Genomic DNA, 21,499 nt, shown 5'->3' with positions numbered 1-21,499 from the left:
CTCATTACTTTTCGATAAAGCTTGAATACACACATGTTTTTTTCAGAAAAATGATAATCTGTATACAAAGTTGTATTCATATTTGGATTATGTTTTGACATTTTTCCATTTATAATCAATACAATAAGAAATACGAATTGAATACACACGAACAATGAACTGAAAAGGCCTATTGAACAAAAGAAAGATGTAAAGAAATTATAAGTTTATATACTTCACAAATTAATTACTGACTTTATATAAATATTAAACAAGAGATAGGACAGGGTACCTACTAACATTGTTAAGAACAGAAAATGGATATACAAAAATTATAAGTGAAAATAGGCAAATAGCATAAAACATGAACTATAATAACACAGTAATTGTGGCAAAATACAGCAGTTAACTTTGGATTGGGGCAAGTTGTTAAAAATACAGGTGGCATATAAAGGCAGAGAATGAATATATAGGATTATTTATGGAAATTGCATAATATATTTTGGAATACATAAACTTTAGTAATAACAGGGCATTAGACAGTAGTTAATTTCAGATTGGGACTAGTTTTTGAAATTATAAGTGCCATATTAAAGGCAAAACAGAATATATAGAAATCACATAGCCTGTTTGAACACAAGATAATAGAATAGATGCGATTGGCATTATACAGCAGTTTTTAGGTTAGGACTAGCTTTGAAATTATTAGTGGCATATTAACGGACAGAAAAAGAGTATAAAGTACCTTGACCACTTTGCCACAGTACCTATATTACGAGTACGAACACAAAAATTCCTGAACTCAGCATATTCTGTTTTTAATAATATGATCTAAATAAATGAACTCCATATTAAATAGGGGCATTGGCATATTACATCAGTTAGTTAAGATCAGGATCATAGGTATAACCAAATACTTGTAGCATTTTCTCTACATTTAATCGTGGATCCTCTGCAATCTTATCCATTAATTTATTAACAAAGTTTTCAGCAGCTTTTGGCCAGCTTGCACCTAAGGATAAAGTAATAGGAAGTTACAAATTAATGAATGAATCTTACTTATTTATCCCTGCATGGTGGGAGTATTAAAAATAAATGGGTATATGTAATGAATGAATGTAACTTATTTATCCTAGCAGCCCCACAATATTCAAGAAATAACTTGTAAGCGGGCAGGGGTATGAATCAGAACACCTGTGTTACATCGACTGTCGTTGGCCTGCCATGGGAGGATAAATAAGTTACATACGTGGTAACTTGTAAGCGGGCACAAGGGGTTTGAATCAGAACACCTGTGTTATAACGACTCATACGAACGGATACATTACAGCTACAGGACAAGTTACATTAATTCATGTGGCTTTTTACCATACACAGACATTTAGATACAAACACACAACTTATGACAAATATAAAACACCATAGAAGCAGACACTTAACTAACTCAAGCCCAGCATACAGAGCAGGGCACTTTGTATTTAGAATAGAATGTGCATATACAATGTTGGGGTAATGAGCCAACTCTGGTCTAAATCCCAGGTCCCATGGCATGCCTCACTGTAGGACCTCACCCATATAGAATGTGTATATACAATGTTAGGGTAATGGGCCAACTCTGGTGACATTCATTCATGCAATACTAACACAAAACTACAAAGATTAATATAAAATTATACATTATAAATAAAAGAAGACTTACCCAACTCAAGTCTAGCATATAGACCAGGGTATTTAGAATCTGTTTGCTTTAACCATAGCTTAGCATCTTCCAGCAGTTTGCTATCAGCAGTAACAACAGGGTCTGACTGAAGAAGTTCCTAAATGTAAGGATGAGCAAGTTAGTTTGTGTATAGGCGTTTACTGTATGGGAAAATTGGGCGTAAATCTCAGGTCCTGTACTTGTCAGGATGTAAGACCTCACCCATATAGAATAGAATAAAGCACTTTAACTTAGTGTATGAGTGTGTATTTTATGAGAACATTCCATTTGGAGTAAAATTCTTTTTTAGTGGGTAATGGGCCAACTCTGGCCTAAATTCCAGGTCCCATAGCATGCCTCACTGTAGGACCTCACCCATATAGAATAAACACAGCATACATTATAAAATGTGATAATGTCATTTTAGGTGAAATATCAGTCTCTTAAATATCGGAAATACCAGTCAATAGAACATAATTCATTCCCTGCTAAAGTTTTGCCAGACAAAATGTTAGAAATACACTATGTTTTTATACCAAATGAGCCTCTAAAAGATTATTTACAATACAATGAACACAATTTATATTTGTTATGTATTTCGTAGCACTTGATTCTTAAGTACATTGCGTTATTATTTAATGCACATTTTACTAACCTCCAGTATACCGTTCACAAATGCTGTGAATAGCATTTTCAATACCATGCTATATATGCGCTTACCTGTAAAGTAAACAACAACACGATTAAATGCAATTCAAGTTGGTGCGGCAATGAGGATCGTTATAACATGGGTGTTCTGTTTTATACACTTCGTGCCTGCTTACGAGTTACCCAATACTTGGGTAACTTTGTGGGCTTCATTAAACAAAGACTTATATACAACATAGTACTGTGTATATAAATATAGACTTATATATAGAGTGTATATAAGCTGCTTTAAACTGGAATGTACTGGTTTATGTTAAGCTTACCAAGAGACCTCACACCGGCTTCCACCAGCCAACCCTCCATCACCATGTATAATGGATAAGGTTGAATATCGTCCTCTAAAACTTCTTTTGATAATTCAAAATGTTTGTCCTAAAAAAGCAAAAAGTTGAAAAACTGGATGAAAGTGTTGACTACATTTAACATGTGCTGCACATTCCAAAAACGGCAGAAATTCAAAGAGTATTAGCCCTAAAAAAAAAAAAATTAAAAAAAACGGCTAAAGACAAATGGCTTTACATTTTACAACAACTGCACTTATTTATCTTTGCGTGGTGGAGCGACTCAGAGTTAAACACCCACAAAGTAACATACGTGGTAACTCGTAAGATGGAACATGGTCTATGAAAAAAATCACCCGTGTTAAAACGACTGACACTACCCCACCATGCGAGGATAAATAAGTTACATTCAATCTAAAATAGGTTTGTCTTATGTGTATGTATGAAACAAAACAAGTTACATATCATCCATTCAAACACAGTTTATATAATATGCATATGTGGTTTCTCATATGAACAAAGAATTAAACTTCACTTACTTTCATTACGTTTCTTGCCCGTTTAATCAACCTAATTTTTGTAAAATCTTCCTGATTTGCCATGAAAACAAACTTTGCAAAACCTTGAAAGAAAAGTTGATTTTACCAGAGAAGCTAATGTATATATTATATTTTATAATTATATATATTACATTATGCCTGGTAGCAAAAGCAATAAAAACTGACATTTATTACCCCAACATTGTATATGCACATTCTATTCTATATGGGTGAGGTCCTACAGTGAGGCACGCCATGGGACCTGGGATTTAGACCAGAGTTGGCCCATTACCCCAACATTGTATATGCACATTCTATTCTATATGGGTGAGGTCCTACAGTGAGGCATGCCATGGGACCTGGGGTTTAGACCAGAGCTGACCCTTACCTCAACACCTAGGGTGCTACAACCAATAAGTGAATACTTGGTGTCTTGCCCAAGGACACTGTCAATAGTGAATGGTATGAGTATCTAGCATACAAACCTAAATTTTAAAAACTGATAAAACAGCTACATCAATTCTAAAACTGTTCATTGAAAACAATTCTCACAATATTCTCTTCTTAGCATGTTAACTTACCATGCAAGTTTTCAAAATCTTGTGTGATCTCTTTAGGAGGATTTGACTCAGTTGTCCTTGCTGCTTGGGGTGGGGGTGGTGGGGTAGATAACGAGGGGGGTAGAGGGGTTAAAGACTTCTTTTTGGTTGATGGATGCATCGGTCTTCGTCTAACACTGACACAAGTCAGTTGTTGTTGTGAGTGTGGCGGTTGAAGACTCTGGAAACTTGCAAAGTCAGGTTGCTGTTGTTGCTGTTGTAGTTGTATCTTTTTCTGTGGTTGTTGTTCCTGTTGTTGTGGTTGTTGTTGTATCTGTTGTAGCTGCTGTGGGGGTTGTAGTAGTTTCTGTTGTTGTTGTTGTTTATCTTCAATTGTGACTGCACTGGTTTGAGCGAAACCCTTATCCGAAGATTCAGATTGTATTTGAGGAAAGTCACTACTACCCTCATGCTTGTTGCTTTGTAATTTAAAACGGAAACCAGGATGATGTGGCATGGCGCGGCTAGCTCTAATTGCTATTTGGACCCTAGGGGAATCAGGTGTAGTTAGTGACTGTTGTTGTTGTTGCCTAGGTTGTCCAAAAGCACTTGCAAAACTTGCCTTTGAAGCTGGAATTGGAACTTTATCGGCGCCAATATTAAATGAGAAACCAGGCGCATCTAAACCTGTTGGTTTTTCTTGTGTGCTGGAACCAAAAAGACCAGTTATTGGTTGAGCACCGAATGCTACTGGTGCACCAGATTGAGCAGTAAACAATAAACCCAGAGATTTTGGTGCCTGTGACCCAAAACTAAATGGTGCCTTAGGTGGGAATACTTTTGGTGGTGTCGGTTTAGAGGAACCAAAAGCAACACCAGTTGCAGATAAACCAAATACGCTTGCACGAGTAGACAAATCCTCTTGACCAGCAGAAACTTGTGTTGGTATTTTGTTTGCACCAGAAACACCAGAAGAACCACTTCGTAACAGATGTAGTTGTCTTGTCACACCAGTTGGCCTATCTTCATAACCATCAAAATCTTTTGATTTTTCTTGCGCACTTGACATTGGCACAGTACCGCCGCGAGCTAATACAGAACGCCGAATTGGAACTGAAATCTCAGCTGATAACAATCTATTTTGTGATTCATCATCATCATCATCAGAAAAAGATATACCATATAAACCAAAGTCTTCTTCTGGTGCTTTTTGGTCTGTAGCCATAGGTTTAGTAGTTTTCCCACCAACTGGGCCGGGACCCCTTTGAAGACCCATACCTGATACTTGTGGTTTAGCAGAAGAACTAACATGTTGACCATCAAAACTTCTTCTTTCTGGCATATCTCGCTCCCTGGACTCGTGGCGCAACCTCCTAGCTACTTGGAGTCTGTTCGATACCAAATGCTGTAAAGCTTTACCTTTTGCTAATCTTATAACTGGTTCGCCAGAGCCAAAGGATTGACCACAAAAACCAGAAGATTGTGCAGACAAACCATCAGTTTCTGTTGTTCTTTTGTTTGTAGGCATTGGTCCAGGGCCATCACCAGTTAAAACACGAAGCTCTTTTAGATTTAAAACCTTGGCTTGTAATAAGGTACTCGTTCTTTCTCCAGGAGAATTAAAAGAATCGCTATAAGATTCACTACTTTTTCCACCACCCCCACGTAAAACAGTGCGATTTGGGTCTGAAATCATTGCTTCAAATGAACGTCTCCGTTTTTCATTATAGGAAGCAGAAGATTCACCAGAAGAATCACAGTTATCTGATGTTTCTTCATCACTAAGTACTTCTCCAGGACCACCACCCCCACGTAAAACAGTGCGATTTGTTGAATCCAATGAACTATGTATCACCAAACTACCATCGGATAAATTTGAATCTACATCTGAACTTGAGGAGTTATCAACTGAATCATCAGTAGAAGTTCCACCCCACATTATATTATCATACGTGTCTTCACCATACACATCATCACATATATTTGCTCCCATATATTCAGATACATGGTCGCTTTCACTACTTTCAGAATCTGCCTCCAAATACACTGCAGTTTCATCTTGAAAGGCATCTGCACCAGTATCAGCAAATATATCTGGAATAATAGAAAAGGTTGTAGAGGTTTTATCAGTTAAATATAATAAGGGACGAACATAACAGTTGGCATAGGTGCATATGGAATAGTGTTAGCAAGCCTGCCTCTAACCCAGAGGTAATTGGTTCAAGGTTCGTCGTTGCTACCATTGTGGGTTTATGTGTCCTTGGGCGATACACTTAACGACATTTGTTTCAACCCAGTGTTCACTAATGGGTTGTTTAAATTGTTAGTCATAATATAAAAACCAAACACCCACAAAGTTACCTACATGGTAACAAAATGACTGTCGTTTCCCCGCCAACAACAAGTTTTATGTTTAATTAAATAAATGTAACTTATTTATCCTCTCGTTCAATGCATTTTCTAACTTAAACCCTTGAATCTTATTTACAAACCTGATGGTCCACTTTCATTTCCCTCAGTTCCAAATACTCCTATATGCCTTGGATATGTCTCATCTAAATGTTCTAACATCAAGTGTTGTACAACCTCAATAGAGTTTCCAGTATCCTCCGGTAAGTCACCCTCAGCATACAACAAACATCTTGCAATGTCAATCTTGGTATAAAGGTCTATAGATTGGTCAAACCCAGGAACATTGTGTAGTAGTGTGGAGTAAACGAGATCTTTTCCTTTCCCTTCTTCTTCACGCTCAAGTTCTTGCATGTATAAGCGTAGCTCTTCCAAAAAGTCAACTGTCAAAAATAAAAAGTATTGAAAATAAGACATTAGTTTTCAAAAACATTAAAATTGTTGTAGTTTTAATTACAAAAAGTCAGTCCTGGTAACTTGTAAGCCGACACGAGGTGTATACCATATTATAGCTGTCATTGCTCCGCCACGCAAGGATAAATAAGTTACATTCATTCAATTATTTAAAAAAAGCTGGTTTTATGACTGAGTGTAACTTATTTATCCTTGAGTGGCGGGGCAATTGCCGTCAAGTGTTGTGCCCAATTACACATACGCCGGAATGGTAGCAGCGTTAAGCCTTCAATCGGTAAACTCTGGGCAAGTCATATAACAACACACTCACCAGATATTTTAACATCTAGTCCCAGCTTCAACATAGTTGTTATGATTTGTGCTTGCCAGTAAACAGGTTTATCTTCACAATATGCCATTACCTCAGCTGCTTCAAATATACGCACAGATTCTCTTACAGATCTGTAGTAAGCTGTCTCTGCTGATTTTAGAAGTTCTTCTATGTTCTCTGCGGGCTGTTGAGTTAAGAATATGATATCCTCGTGGGTTGAGGAAACACAGAGTATATTTCAACTCAAATGTTGGGACACCTTTAGCGCACAATATGCAAATATTCTGACATTTAACAATAATTTTTCAAAGTCAAGAGCCTTCGGTTATATAACTTTTTGAATATTCTTAGTTTACAACTAATTGGGACGGCAATATAGAATAAAAACATGTCCCATCTTTCCCCGCCACACTATATAAACAAACGCACCATGTCCTGATCTTCACTCTCCCATCCAATCTCTGGGATGAGATCGACCGTGAATTCATCCAGGAGTTCGGTGATGCTGGGTCCTTTGCTTATCACTTCATCCTTGGGGGGAAACAAAAAATAAGCAAATTAAGTTGAAAATTTTGAAAAAAAGACATAAAAATTAACAAATTTAAATGTTTTAACTCTATAAAACAAGTTTAAATTTTGACAACTTGAAAAAATATTAGAAAAGTAGAAAAAAAGCAGATTAAATCTTTAGAAACTTGAAAAAAAACATTGAAGTAGTTTAAAATATTAAAAACTATACTGAAAAAAAAGGAAATGGCTCTGAAAAATTGCAAAAAAAGAGAACTGAAGTAAAAAAGGAAAAAGGCTGAAAAAGACAAACCTTTTTTCTTTCTTCCACAGCTACAAATGAAGTATAAGGAGAGACAACTGAATGCTTTACACTCATTTCTATAATATGAGGTTTTCGTAATTTCTTTGCTTCAGCGCGCTCTAGTGGTGATAAATGATGCAACCCGTCTTCATAGTCTCGGATCAACGCACGTGAGGTAAGATGGTGCAGGGTCTAAAAGTTTTGCACTTATAGTAGGGTGGGGTAAGATGAGACATGTTTTCATTTTTTATCGCCCTAATTTGTTCTAGAATAATAATATTAATCTCGGTGCAGGGTCTAAAAAAATTGCATATAGTTTCAATTCTTGGATTTTTTTTCTTTTGTATGGAAATTTAGGCAACCCTTTAGTGACCACTGAGTTGGAGCAATTAACGTTAAGTGTCTTGCCTAGGATACACACGCTTACAACGGTAGCAGCATTGAGCCTTGAACCTACATCCTCTTGGCTATAGGTTTGTTTATCTCTTCGAAAATAGGAAATATAGGATTTTTATACATAAGGTAACCCATATACATAGAGTAGACAAATATATAAGAATTTAATAAAAATATTCAAACATTTTTCTCACCTTGCCTTTAGTAACACTCAGTTCACTAACAGACACAACTGTAGAAATTTCTTTACCACAAATTTTGGCCGACAATTCTGCCTGAAAAGTTTTATGAGGAAGTATATTAGGGTGGTTTTACCATTTTCTATGCTATAAGAGACAGTCATGCAAGGATAAGTAAAATAAATACGTGGTAACTTGTAAGCGGGCACGAGGTGTATGAAACAGAACACACATGTTATAACGATTGCCGTTGCATGCGAGGATAAATAATTTACATAAGCGGGCACGAGGTGTATGAACACCCGTGTTATAGCGACTGTCTTTTCCGGCCACAGGAGAATAAGCTAGTTACATTCATTCATTAAAAATGCACTCACCTGCCTACAGTGAGGTACAAACCCGTACACGACAACTCTTGATTGGTTGAATAGTGAACTTATATATTCCGGTGCTTGCTTGGGTAAAGCAGATGACACCTGAGTCGCCTCATCCTCATTATATGTTTTCCAATTCACTTTTATATCGGTCAACACTGGCTGTTGAGCTTTCTCTAACTGCTGTGAGACCTGGTGGAAAATGGGTTTATATTTGGAAACACTGTTTAGTTTAATTTTGGGGAAAAATCAGAAATTTGTTTATTTTTTCATGAATTTTTTTAACTATATATTTTTTACACTAACAGTGAGACCTTTTAATACTTTTGATCATAACATTAAACCTTTTAAATCAAATGGTTTATTCCATTATTATCTGCAGGGTGTAACGGTCATGCTTTTTTTCGAATAGGTTCTATACTCTGTTTTTTCCATAAGTTATAACGACTCGTTCATTTTGCTCCAAACTTTGTTGCCAGGTTCGAAGAGCAAAATGCACTATAGTAGTGACTGACTAAATCTGGCAACAGTAGACCCCACAGAAAAAGAGAGTAAAACAGTGCAGAAAGACACATATAACACACAACTCATACTTATATTAGTACAACAGGCTCAACAGCGCAGACAGACACATATATTCATTCATCCAAATTTAAAAAGCAATGTTTAAACTTACCTTTCGTTCCCATTTCGATTTAGCATCGAATGCGAAATGTTCATGCGAACCACCTGTTGATCGAGATATCTTCTTTAGTAGATACTGGTTTGCTGTGGTGCTGAGGTGGTGGATTTATATGATACAATATTAGGAACTTTAATTTAAATGCACTGAATTCTTGCAAAATAACAGTTAAAACGTGGAAAAATTAACGCTAAACAGGTGTAAATGTTGGTTGTTGAGCTAAGGTGGTGGATTTATAATAAGTTATCACGTAATGTTATATTAGAAATTACAAATTAAAAAATGTTAATTTAAATGCAATGGAACTTTGGCTTCGGTGCTGGGGTGTATTTATATATATATTGTTAGAAATTGTGTATAGAATAGAATGTGTATATACAGTGTTGGGGTAATGGAACAACTCTGGTCTTAATCTCCAGGTTCACAACAAGGACCTCACCCATATAGAACATATAAATACCTAGCTACAAAAATACAAAAACTCAACAAACAGGAACTCACCCCAAGCTAAAAGTGAACACGCGACTCGCAAACTTGCGCCCACCCCCCAACATAGCAGCGACATCTAATGTTCGTTTCTCTTCACCCAGTTGTCCGTCGCTTACCAAGAATATATTCGATAATCTGTCAGTGCCTTCGTAATCGTTGACCCATGACAGTGAGGTCAAAGGTCGCCAAGCTTCTGAAGCTCCCATGTTCGCATAGCAAGACTGAAAATTTACACAAAGACTTATTATTGTACTTTTTAGACGTTATTCGAAATAACGTTGTTTAAACTGGTATAATTCCGAAAAATATTCTTCTAAATTCTTCGCAAGACTAAAAGTGGACAGTGAGCATGAGGTGTATGAATACACCATGTGTATCTGGTGTATAAGAAGACAACCATGTTATAAACAACAGTGAGCCTCTTGTATAATTACACTGTAAAGGTGTTACATACACAAACACACACACACAATACCTGAATAAACTCCACCGATTTCTCCCAAACCACATTTTCACTCAACTCTTGTTCATATACAAACAACTCTTGATATGATGATCCAAACTTTACAATATTAACCAAGCAGTTCTTGGGCAGTTGCTTCAATATCATGAGTGATATCTGTATATGATTATTATTTATTAGTGACCACTTGGTTGGAGCAATTCATATGTATTTGTAGATTAGTGTTGGCCTATTACAGCAACAGTCAGTTATATCAGCATATAGGTTAAGATTATATTCTATATGAATGAGGCCACATGTGACACTTCATGGGACCTGGGATGTTGGCCAAAGTTAGCTCATTACTGGCATTCAGATTACAGTTTGTCGAATAAGTTATTTATTTATCTATTTAGCAGTGACCAAGTATGTATCAATAAAAAATAAATAGTGTGCAAGTAAAATGTAGTTTTTATAACTCATAAGTGATCTCGACTAAATCTTTGCAATGACAGTTGTTGTAAAATAAAATATATATAGAGTAGAGACCACTAGGTAAGACAAACTACAACCAAACTTTTACCTTCTTTGAATAAGTTTCCAGTTTCCCACCCTCTCCTTTCATAGATTGCGACATATCTATTAGAATTATGGCTCTGTAGTTGGTGACAGGATCTACTTCAAACTCTGGATAAAAGGCAAGCATGCAAGCCTGAAAGATAAAAGAGAATTTAATGTTCATGTCTGAGACTGGGCACAGTTTGTAAACAAAGATACCGGGTTCAATGCTCAATGCTGCTACCGTTGTGCGTGCATGTGTTCTTGGGGGAAGACACTTAATGGCAAATGCTCCAACCCAGTGGTCATTAATGGGTGCCCAAGTCGTCAGCCATACATAAAGACAATCACCCACAAAGTTACATAGGTGGTAACTTGTACGCAGGCATCAGGTGTGTGAAACAGAACATCTATTTCTTTAACTACTATCATTTAATCATTCACTTATACAGCTACACACCACCTGTGTATGAAATAGAACACCTGTGTTATAAATTATATTGACTATCATTGCTCCGCCACGCAAAGATAAATAAGTTGCACCCACTGAAACACCCACCTGACCCCCCTCCCCATCATCATCCTCCTCCACCCACATTCGGGGCACGTGAACCTCAGCCAACCCGACCAGGAAGTTGAACCCAGCCCCACCCAACTGCTCGTTGTTGGCCAAACGTATCGTCGCCTTGGTATCAGTTTGCTGAAGAGTTTAGAAGTAAAAAAATATACATATTTTTTATGCAACAAAACTATTTAAATGTTTAAAGTATATATAATGTTGCCGCTCGTTGTTGGCCAAACGAGTCGTCGCTAAAGTGTTATAAGCGAATAATTTTGTAAAACAGTGTTTTTCGGGGGTGAGTAAAATATTTTTATGTCTATGTTATAACTTAACTGAGACGTTTTTATAAAACAGTTCACACCTTGTATAATGCATGATAAAGCTTAAGAAAGGATATGGTATTCAAACTTAAATTTTTCTAATAAACAGTTGTTACTTGTTACCTTGATTAAAACTTTGTGGGTCGTGCACTCAAGTTTACGAATACTGAATGGCATTTCTATGGACAAGACTAGAGAAGATTTCCTATAAATTAATGTCATTATCACCCACAAAGTAACATGCATGGAAATTCATAAGCGGGCACAAGGTGTATGAAACAGAACACCTGTGTTATAATGACTGTCATTACCCCGCCATGCGAGGATAAATAAGTTACATTTATTAAAAGCAAGTGGCTAGTTCTCTCTAAAGAAGCTAGAAGAATATGATGAGAGATTTATTCTCATGCTGTTATAAGCTATTGTACCTTGACAGTGAGCATGCAGTGCACTTTGATAGTAAGCAGGCACCTTATGACAAGGTATAACATGAATGTAAACTCATATTTTACAATTTCGATAACATGCTGAAACTTTTTCATTGATAGGGAATGAAAGTTTTAATGCAAAGTTTAATGAACAATGTAATTTCTATTCTAAACATGAGAATAGGCCAGATTTGGCCTATTACCCCAAGAATTCTAAATTCTATAACAGTTATCATATCCTTCCAAAACATGAACAGTACCCACCTTACAGCAGATTCCTGTACTGTTACCCTGTCCACTTCATACTGCGTCACAGGTCCTTTTATCAGGGTGTTTTCACGCACACTAGGTGCTATGGATCCAGGCAGCTTAAACTGGATGCTCTCAAGGCCATTGTTAGACACCATAGACAACTCAGCCACATAAGTAATCTTTATCACAACTTTAGCTTTCGGGGGAAGGTTGCCAATACTGATGGTGAATACATCCTGAAAAAATTGTTTGTTAATTCTTGTAAAAAAACTAGCTTTACATTCTGAAAAATTCTACTGTTTAATTTCCGTTAAAAGGGTTTAAAAATTAAAACCTACACAGAGACCTTGGGGTATGTATTATAGAAAGAGTGATTTGTAGATTACGGCAGGAGTTTTATTATATATAGTAGGGTGGGGGAAGGTGGGACACCTTTCATTTTATTTTTCTGTCCATTTTGGTAGTAAACAAAGTACACCTAAAGAAATATAAAACCGTATCCTCACAACTTCTATAGACGGTTGTTAATTGTTTAAAACAGAACCAGGATGTTTGGATATTATTTGCTAAAAGTGTCCCGTCTTTCCCCACCCTACTATATATGACATATTTTCTTTGGTTCAAAAAAACAAACATTTTAGCAAGTACATTAAACCATATACTTAGTACAAACTATAAACTTTATAAAGTAATTAAAATTATTGTAATGTAGCGGATGCGGTATGTTGTATTGCGAGCGGTAAACTTAGAGGGCGAATGAACACGAGACGCGGTATTTATACGATAGATTAACGTGGGAAAAAAGGCACTCGTGTACGCGTCGGCGCACACACACGTGGCAGGCCGCCACAGTAAAATAAATATCCATTAGTTTAGTTACAACAACCTACAGCTCTTTCTTCATCCATTAAATAAGCCCCATGGCCAGCCGCCACAGCTTCCTTGTATTCCTTATGGGCGACTTCTTTCTCTTTTACCTAGAATGAGGGGAAAATATTTAAAAACAAAGTAATATTTCCTGGACTTAAAAACATAAAACCATACAACTTAGAGCAAATAAAATGACCTAAAAAGACTGGTTTATTCATTATTTTTAGAATTAATGTTACATATTTTGTAAATATACTTAAAAGCAAAATTTCATAAAAACAAGCATCAAAAACAGACATTATTGCATAACGTTAATTGTATTCTAACACACCAACAAATTAAGCTACAGAAACACACCATAAATACTAAAAATATATTAAATAAGTCCCTACCTTCCCAATTCCCAATTACATGTTTCCAGTTAATAAATGTGATACAGTTACATTCTTCTATTTAAACTCTACAGATAGTAGAAACGCCATAAAAAACAAATCTCAAATAAGTCTTACCTTTCCAATTACATGTTTCCCGTTAATAAATGCTTCAAACCCGCAAACTGCTGCCGAATCATCCAAAGGGAAAACATATTTAGCTTCAAATGTTGCAGTGGAAGTGTTGGTGTATTGCTGCAGGACTACAACCTGTTTGGATATCATGTAACTTTGGTTTATAAAGGTTGAATAAAAAATATTCTAGGTAAGTTTTGTGATTAATAAATAAATAAAATGACTATTTTTTCCCAAAAATCTGTAATAACTGGAACCAATAAGCCAACGTTCTAGATCTCAGGTGTGCCTACTGTACACCTCACCTTCATAGAATACAATATCTATTATTAAGTGTCTATAAACTGTCTCAGTGAAGTCTAGATGGTAGCTCCCTGGATGTTAGGGTAATAGACCTACATCCCAGGTCTCAGGAGTGCCTCACTGAAGACCTCATCCCTATAGAATGGACTGGGACCAATAAGCCTACATCCCAGGTCTCAGGTGACTGACTGAGTACCTTACCCTTATATAAAACAAATACAAAATATCCAATCACCTCTGCTACCATGTCAATCATCTTAGATCGAACATGAAGTTCCTCCAGTGGAATTTGATCCTCTGACCCTTGGATGTTAAGACCAGGTTTCAGTAACTCCATTGGGTCGGTAATTTGTGTCACATCTTCTAAAGATACTCTTTCCACATCCTTGAAGTTGAAAATATTTATACACCTCATTGGTGTTAATATTTAACTACAGGTACTTTGGTAACTTACCGAATCCGTCTTTATTAAGGTTTCCGGATCTTTCAGTGAAATTTCTTTCGCTATCGAAGTTTTTTTAATAACTTGGTCGCCTTCCAATACAAACTCAACCAGAAAACTGTGGAAAATATTTTAAGTTCAATTCTTTACATACAAAGACTGTACAGGGTTAAAGTTATGCTCAATCAATAAAGGCGAGGTCCCACTACAAGGCATGCTATGGGGCAAAGAATAGGACCTGAGTTGGCCCAAACCCATGGCTAAATTTGAACCCAGAGGTGTGATACAAAAAAAAAAGTTTAATTCTTACCGCATTCGTTGTTGGTCAGTGTTATAAACCACATACTCATTTGAACTGAACTCGGAATCCGGGTTTTTAGTTTTTCCAACGGCTTTCACGCTGTCGTGGCCATTAGGAGGTGCCGTTAACGATACGTCACGCTTGGTTGACTCGTATATGCGACCAAGCGCGACCTCGTTGATCAGAAGAAGTCGGGTTCCGGTTTGGGGGTTCGGGTTCGAATATCGAGCACTTGTGCTGGGAATGAAAAATGGTGTCATTGAAAGGAAATTACAAGTTAGAAATAATAAGGGTTTGGTGCCACTAAAAATGTATTGGCAAATACATTATGGAATCAAATGATATAGTGGAATACTAAGAATTTATAGGTAAAATAACAAAAAAACATTTGTTTATGTGGTTCAGCAACATGTTTAGGCCTTAAACAGGTTTACCCTGCTGTTAGATGTCTATACAAACAAACAAGGTATATTGTATTCACCACATTAATCAATGAGATTTCCTATGTTTGACAACTATGAGTGTAACTGTATTTTAACTTGAGTAAAAATTATGTTAAAAAAACAACGTGGCGCTTATGTTACCACTGGGCACTGATACTCACCTGACATCATCAGCAAAATAAAGTCCACTCCCAAGATTCCCTTCGTCGCTTCTATCTCCCCCGTGTACACTCGTCACCACTAAGGGGGGCAAGAGACCTCGAGACAAGATTCCAAAAAAATTCTGACAAAAAAAACATTTTAGTTTTTTCAATATTTCTTAGATTTTAGTTATAGTTACTTTTTTTTTCTAAGATTTTTTACCATAAGAAGATGCAGTCAAAAAATTCTAAAAAAATGTTAGTTTTTAAAAAATTACAGAAACTACAATTACGATTGGTACGAGTTTCAAAAGCGCCGAAACCCATGACGCATATCCTATATACAGTTTAACATATTTATATAAAACATATGAAAAAGTCTAACACATAATTACCTGTGGTTTAGAAGCATGAAACAGAAGCCTCTTTTCACTTAAATTGTGAGTGAAGTTTTCGTCCTCTATTTCACGGTGTACACGAAATATATTCACAACTTTGAAACCATTTGGTAAACTGTGGAATATAAATATGATGTCTTGCTATTGGGCAGATAAAACATTGATGGGAAAGTTAAAGCTTTAACAGAACAGCCATTTTCAAGATTTTATGTTGTCCAAAAAATTCCCAAACCAGAAAAAAATTTTTTAAATTCTGAAAAAAATAATAAAACAAACTTTTAGCTTTGTCAAAAAGTAAGAAACATTTTAGAATTATAAAAAAAGAAATCTTTCTAAAATTGTAGAAAACCTCTTTGACTGGTGAAGCAGTTTCATCATTTCTTGATGTTCTGCCTCGTCTGGATCCATCCACCAGATAGCGCACTTGAGCGCTCGATAGAAAGAAGCGACCTCATGATCATGGATGTCAGTCTTATCATCCCAACTCTCAAGGTTGGAGTTGAATGTCTCAACCATCAGAATGCTGTCTTTCATTAGCTGGAATTTAAACAATTTTAAAGTTGAGGTTATTTTTTGTAAGTTTTAAATTATGAATCCTAATTAAAAGTAAATTAAATTCTTAACTCAATATATTGACGTTAAACTCATAAGGATGCTGTCTTTATCAGCTAGAGTTTAAAGCTGCGGTCATTTATTTAAAAGTTTTAAATTAAGACGATTAACTAATAGTGAGATAAATTCTGAATTCGTTAATACTCAGTTTAAACTTTTGAGAATGTTCTCTTTTTAATGGCTAGAATTAACATGTTTTTTTTTAAGTTTTAAATTAAGACGCTTAATTAAAAGTGAATGAATCCTTCAGCAAAACACTTAAAAGCAATTGCTCCAACCCAGTGGTCACTAAAGGGTTGTCCAAATTGTCAGCCATACAAAAAAAATGCCCCCAAATAACCAAATTAGGGGGCTGGGTTAAACAATCTAAGAGCCACTGTAATACATGGTGCGTACCTGTACAGTGTCCCGCATATTGGACAACAGTTTCATATTACAAATGACAGGTTTATCTCCCGACCAGGGCAGTATTGAGTAAAGTTCATTGGATAATTCTTCTGTGCTTTTCCCAACCAACAAATCTTCATGAATTTTAACAAGAGCAACGACAGCTTTTGTTATCTGAGTAAAAATATAACTGAATTTACTTTGATGCGATAAAAAAACAGTGCAATGTATATTATATAACAGATATCTACTTCAAGAAAATCTCTTTTTGCCATACATGGTCGTGTACAAGAAAGTTACTTTCAAGCTATTTTGAAGTTAACAATCAAATTAAATGAGCCAAGGGTTGAGAAGCACTAAGTTATGACATCATAATTAAACCTATATCAACAAATTTCCTTAAACTTCCAATCATTGCGAAAAACATTTTACCTGATCGGGACTTAAACTTCTTGGGTCGAAGTTTAAATTGTTAAAAACCAGCGCAAGTAACTCTGATATGAATTTTGCAACTTGAGGGTGAAGGGTTCCCCCTGTGGCCCCCATTTCGTCAAGCAGCTGAAAAGTACAAGTGTGATAAGGGGTCATGGGTTCAAATCACATAGCGGCAACTATTTACACTAACTGTGTACAGTAACCTGATAAAATAACTTGTGTTTAAGTCTATATGGCGTAGGTAAAATAAGACAAAGATGCTTTATTTTACTTTCACTCTGCTTTTTTGTATGGACACCTAACAGCAGAGTAAAATCTAGGGTGACATTGTTAAAATACAGCTACACACATAGGGAACCTCATTGATTAATGTGGTGAATGCAATATACTTTGGCTCTGCTTGTTTGTACAGACACCTAACAGCAGGGTTAAATCTGTTATTTTAAACTGAGGAGCTTATGGAGAAGCAACATAGACACTCTTTAATGGACCTTATATTGCGCCTCTTTAAAGTTTAAGAACTCTCTTTTTTAAAGTCATCGCATATGTATGTTACATACCTGTCTCAGCTTGAAGGATCCCAGTTTATCTACAGGCATTTTATCAAGGTGTTTCATGGAATAAGTTTTGCTTGCTGAGGTCACTAATGATTGCATTGAGACCAGTGCATCTGCACAACTGTAATTTGAACAAACTTTGGTAAAAACTTGATAAAATTGTATTTTTTTGTTTTTAGTACAACTATTTTAGTGGTTTATCTGGTATAAAAACGTAGTATATTTCCATTGTTTTTATACCAAATAACCACTAAAATATTATTAATACTATGCCTGGTAGCAGAACTAACAGAATATTAATTCTAACCAGAAAATTTTGTGCGTAAATGTTTTTTGTCTGTAAAGATATCCCATAAAGGAGCACTGGGTTGGAGATTGGAGTAATTAATATCTTGCGCAAGAATGTGCACATCGAAAAACGGAAGTAGTGCCAAGCTTTGATGCCATTTCCTTTGGTAATAAGGCATATACTCTAGTCTCTACCCACTGTATTGAAAGGCCAATATTACATATAATAAACAACAGTTAACACAATACACTTTTAACATGACCATTGCCCAACATATACAAATACCAAACCTGTCAAAGAAATATTCAAAAGATTCTGTTCCAAGTATAGACCCCTGGTCCCAGTCACACCAATGTTCAATTACTCTGTATTTTGCTTCACTATCAACATGTATTGTATCACCGCTGTCAGCAATATGTAGTTCATACACGCATAGGCAGGTTTGGGGTTGCTTGTTTTTGTCTATCTTTGTACCCTAGTAAAAATATATAGTGTTTAGATATGAGATTTATGCTTACTGTTGAGTTCATGAGTGTCTTCTTATACACCAGACACACATGGTGTATTTATACACCTCATAGTCACTGTCAAGTTATAACATGGATGTCTTCTCACTGGCGTAAAGTTACGGGGTTGCAGGGTTGCCTGGCAACCCTTTGATTTTCTCAATACTAATAATGCGTAAGGAATTACGTTCGACCAAACGAAGACGCCATTATTACTGCGAACAAACTTCGTTTACGTTCGTTAAAATATGTCAATACCGATGCGTCATTCACGACACAAATGCATTCAACTGGTATTTAAACTCCTGTTTGCTAAATAATTCACGTGTGAATCGCTATTGTGACGTCAGTAATCAACGTGTGAATCGCTATTATGTCGTAATCAATTGCCAGGTTCAAACAACCGCTATTATGATGCAATGAATCCACGTGTGAATCCCTACTATTTCGTAATAAATATGCTGCTTGCCTGAGGAAAACATTGCATATAAATATAAAGCAGTGTTGGAAACGATTTAGGCAGTTTATTTCAGCGATATTTCGTTCTGGAAACCTACTATTTCCGACGGATGGGTCTTCGTTTGTAAGATAACCACACACTCGTGCGGGCTTGACGAAAGGCGCATGCGACATAGCTACTGTGACGTCACTCGCCAGGCAATCGGATTCGACCGTTTCTCATTACACGGACTCGAACGCGCGTAATTTTAATTTGTCTCATCCCTACGTAATTCTGAATACGTTTACGTTTGTATGAGCTTTTACAAAGCACATATTTAAAGGGTTGCAAACCGAAAACAAAGGGTTGCAAACGGTTTTTTTTTTCGCGCCTACCGGCGCGAGGACTTCCTTTTTTTCTGGTTTTTGCAACCCTAACGTTTAGTAAAACTTTACGCCTACGTGTCTTCTTATACACCAGACACACATGATGCATTCATACACCCCATGCTCGCTGTCAAGTTATAACATGGGTGTCTTCTTATACACCGGACACACATGGTGTATTCATACACCCCATGCTCGCTGTCAAGTTATAACATGGGTGTCTTCTTATACACCAGACACACATGATGCATTCATACACCCCATGCTCGCTGTCAAGTTATAACATGGGTGTCTTCTTATACACCGGACACACATGGTGTATTCATACACCCCATGCTCGCTGTCAAGTTATAACATGGGTGTCTTCTTATACACCAGACACACATGATGCATTCATACACCCCATGCTCGCTGTCAAGTTATAACATGGGTGTCTTCTTATACACCGGACACACATGGTGTATTCATACACCCCATGCTCGCTGTCAAGTTATAACATGGGTGTCTTCTTATACACCAGACACACATGATGCATTCATACACCTCATGCTCACTGTCAAGTTATAACACGGGTGTCTTCTTATACACCAGACACACATGATGTATTCATACACTCCATGCTCGCTGTCAAGTTGTAACACCTTACGGGTGCCTTACGTTTGTCAATACACAACAAAAAATATACAATATTGATACATATCGTATAAACAGTACAAACAACGTACTTGTAAAATGAAAAACTTGGCAACTCTGAAAGACTCTGTAAACCTTGGGCATTTCTTGCTTTCACTTTTAAACTTGGTTGGTATGTTGCAAGCAGGTTTCGCTAATTTTGTAACAGGATCATTCCGCCATCCCGTAACTAAAACAAACAGTGTATGACATAAATATAACTTAAAACTGTCTATATAATGCAAATATGGTTGCTATATTCACGATTTACAAAAAAATTGTTACATTATGGCAAAGGGCTCAGGGGGGCAGTGATAGCACCTGTTAAACGTTGTCGAGCCCCCGTTAAACCACAACCCTGTTAAACGCTTTTATTCCACTTGTTGTAATATTTACTAAAGAAAGTTTTTGTTTAGTCTTTAGTTTTTGAAAAAATAGGCTATAAACTAATTATCTTCTTACTTTTAATTTTTCCCTTTTTGAAACTTTTTGATTTAGTCGCGCCATCCAAAGCATAATCATCTGTGTCCAACAACGTATTATCATGGATACATGCGTCAATATAACTTGATGATACAACTGGGATTCCAAGCTTTAAGGCTCTTCGTGTTTTGTAAGTATCCGTGTTCGGTTGGGAAACCACATAATGGCTCTGTATAGGGTTTCGTTTATGTTACAGATTTTAGTATTTTTAGGGGTGAATAGCATATAGGCGTTAGAATTAGTAGTGAAATCTCAGGTGATTTAGTTAAAAGCAGTTATATTACAATCATAGTTTTAAACATAGGGTACACGAGTCTAAATTGAGATATTTTATGCTAAAAGCTAAACATACAAGTCACCAATATTTCAAAGTTAGGGTAAGGGGGTAAGTAACTTAACCCCTAAGGCCCTAACATTACACTTATGCTCATGCGTGTGGGTAATCCTTTAGCTGGTGGCCACCTGAAATTTTGTTAATTTTCGACACAAACGCACGACTTTTTTGAAAAACTAAGTAGACAGCAGGTATTAGTGTGGCTATAGAACATTTTGAAACCAAATTTCAGGTGGCCACCAGCTAAAGGATTACCTTGCGTGTGTATGGTAATACCCTAATACATTTGTAAATTAAATTTATTAAACATATTTTGGTCATTTCACCTTTTTGGTAAGCAGGTATGAAATGGTGCCGCCATTTTTCGTGATTTTGCTTCTTAAATCCTGTTTATACTTGTAAGAAGAAGTACCGGTTTCCAAAACAAACAAACGGTCTTTGAAAACGCCATTTTTCGCAGCAACGCACTTTTTGTGCATAATTATCGTCATGATTAATGTACAAACATAAATCTAAACATTGAAGTTGAAAACATATAATCTAAATAAGGAAATACAAAGTTTTCGTGGCTAATGATAATATTATGATCCGGAGAATTGTTTATCTCTATTTTCGCTAAGCGGCG

General features: G+C 36.3%; 1 protein-coding gene across 1 annotated transcript; it reads right to left on the bottom strand.

Annotated features, from left to right (window-relative positions):
- Positions 1–54: 54 nt before the first annotated feature.
- LOC149735083 (protein mono-ADP-ribosyltransferase PARP4-like) lies at positions 55–21,471 on the bottom strand. Its single transcript, XM_089879733.1, has 34 exons — positions 21,201–21,471; positions 20,520–20,709; positions 20,111–20,247; positions 18,345–18,529; positions 17,769–17,886; positions 17,206–17,331; positions 16,783–16,947; positions 16,124–16,311; positions 15,772–15,889; positions 15,398–15,519; positions 14,803–15,030; positions 14,505–14,610; positions 14,286–14,435; positions 13,751–13,882; positions 13,262–13,348; positions 12,384–12,607; positions 11,815–11,896; positions 11,369–11,509; positions 10,835–10,963; positions 10,285–10,428; positions 9,822–10,030; positions 9,315–9,414; positions 8,642–8,830; positions 8,280–8,360; positions 7,699–7,881; positions 7,308–7,409; positions 6,879–7,062; positions 6,238–6,537; positions 3,788–5,839; positions 3,207–3,289; positions 2,650–2,758; positions 2,334–2,398; positions 1,679–1,796; positions 55–991 (listed from the first exon to the last, which is right to left on the bottom strand). Exons 1-34 carry the CDS (start codon positions 21,363–21,365, stop codon positions 861–863), a joined length of 6,843 nt encoding a protein of 2,280 aa, XP_089735859.1. The 5' UTR covers positions 21,366–21,471; the 3' UTR covers positions 55–860.
- Between the last annotated feature and the right edge of the window lie 28 nt (positions 21,472–21,499).

The sequence above is a fragment of the Ciona robusta genome, chromosome 6 (genome assembly GCF_009617815.1).
Source record: "Ciona robusta chromosome 6, ASM961781v2".
NCBI classification, from domain to species: domain Eukaryota; kingdom Metazoa; phylum Chordata; class Ascidiacea; order Phlebobranchia; family Cionidae; genus Ciona; species Ciona robusta.
Note: the sequence above shows the minus strand (reverse complement) of the source record. Positions and strands in the feature narration are given on the sequence as shown.

Bases quoted from the DNA above. Each gene is read 5' to 3' on its own strand.
- LOC149735083 (XM_089879733.1), bottom strand. From the start codon at position 21,365: ATGACGATAATTATGCACAAAAAGTGCGTTGCTGCGAAAAATGGCGTT. The intron at 20,248-20,519 runs GTAAGAAGATAA...TGTTTGTTTTAG, and splicing joins CAAAAAGGGAAAAATTAAAA to TTACGGGATGGCGGAATGAT. The intron at 10,429-10,834 runs GTAAAAGTTTGG...AATCATATACAG, and splicing joins TGGAAACTTATTCAAAGAAG to ATATCACTCATGATATTGAA.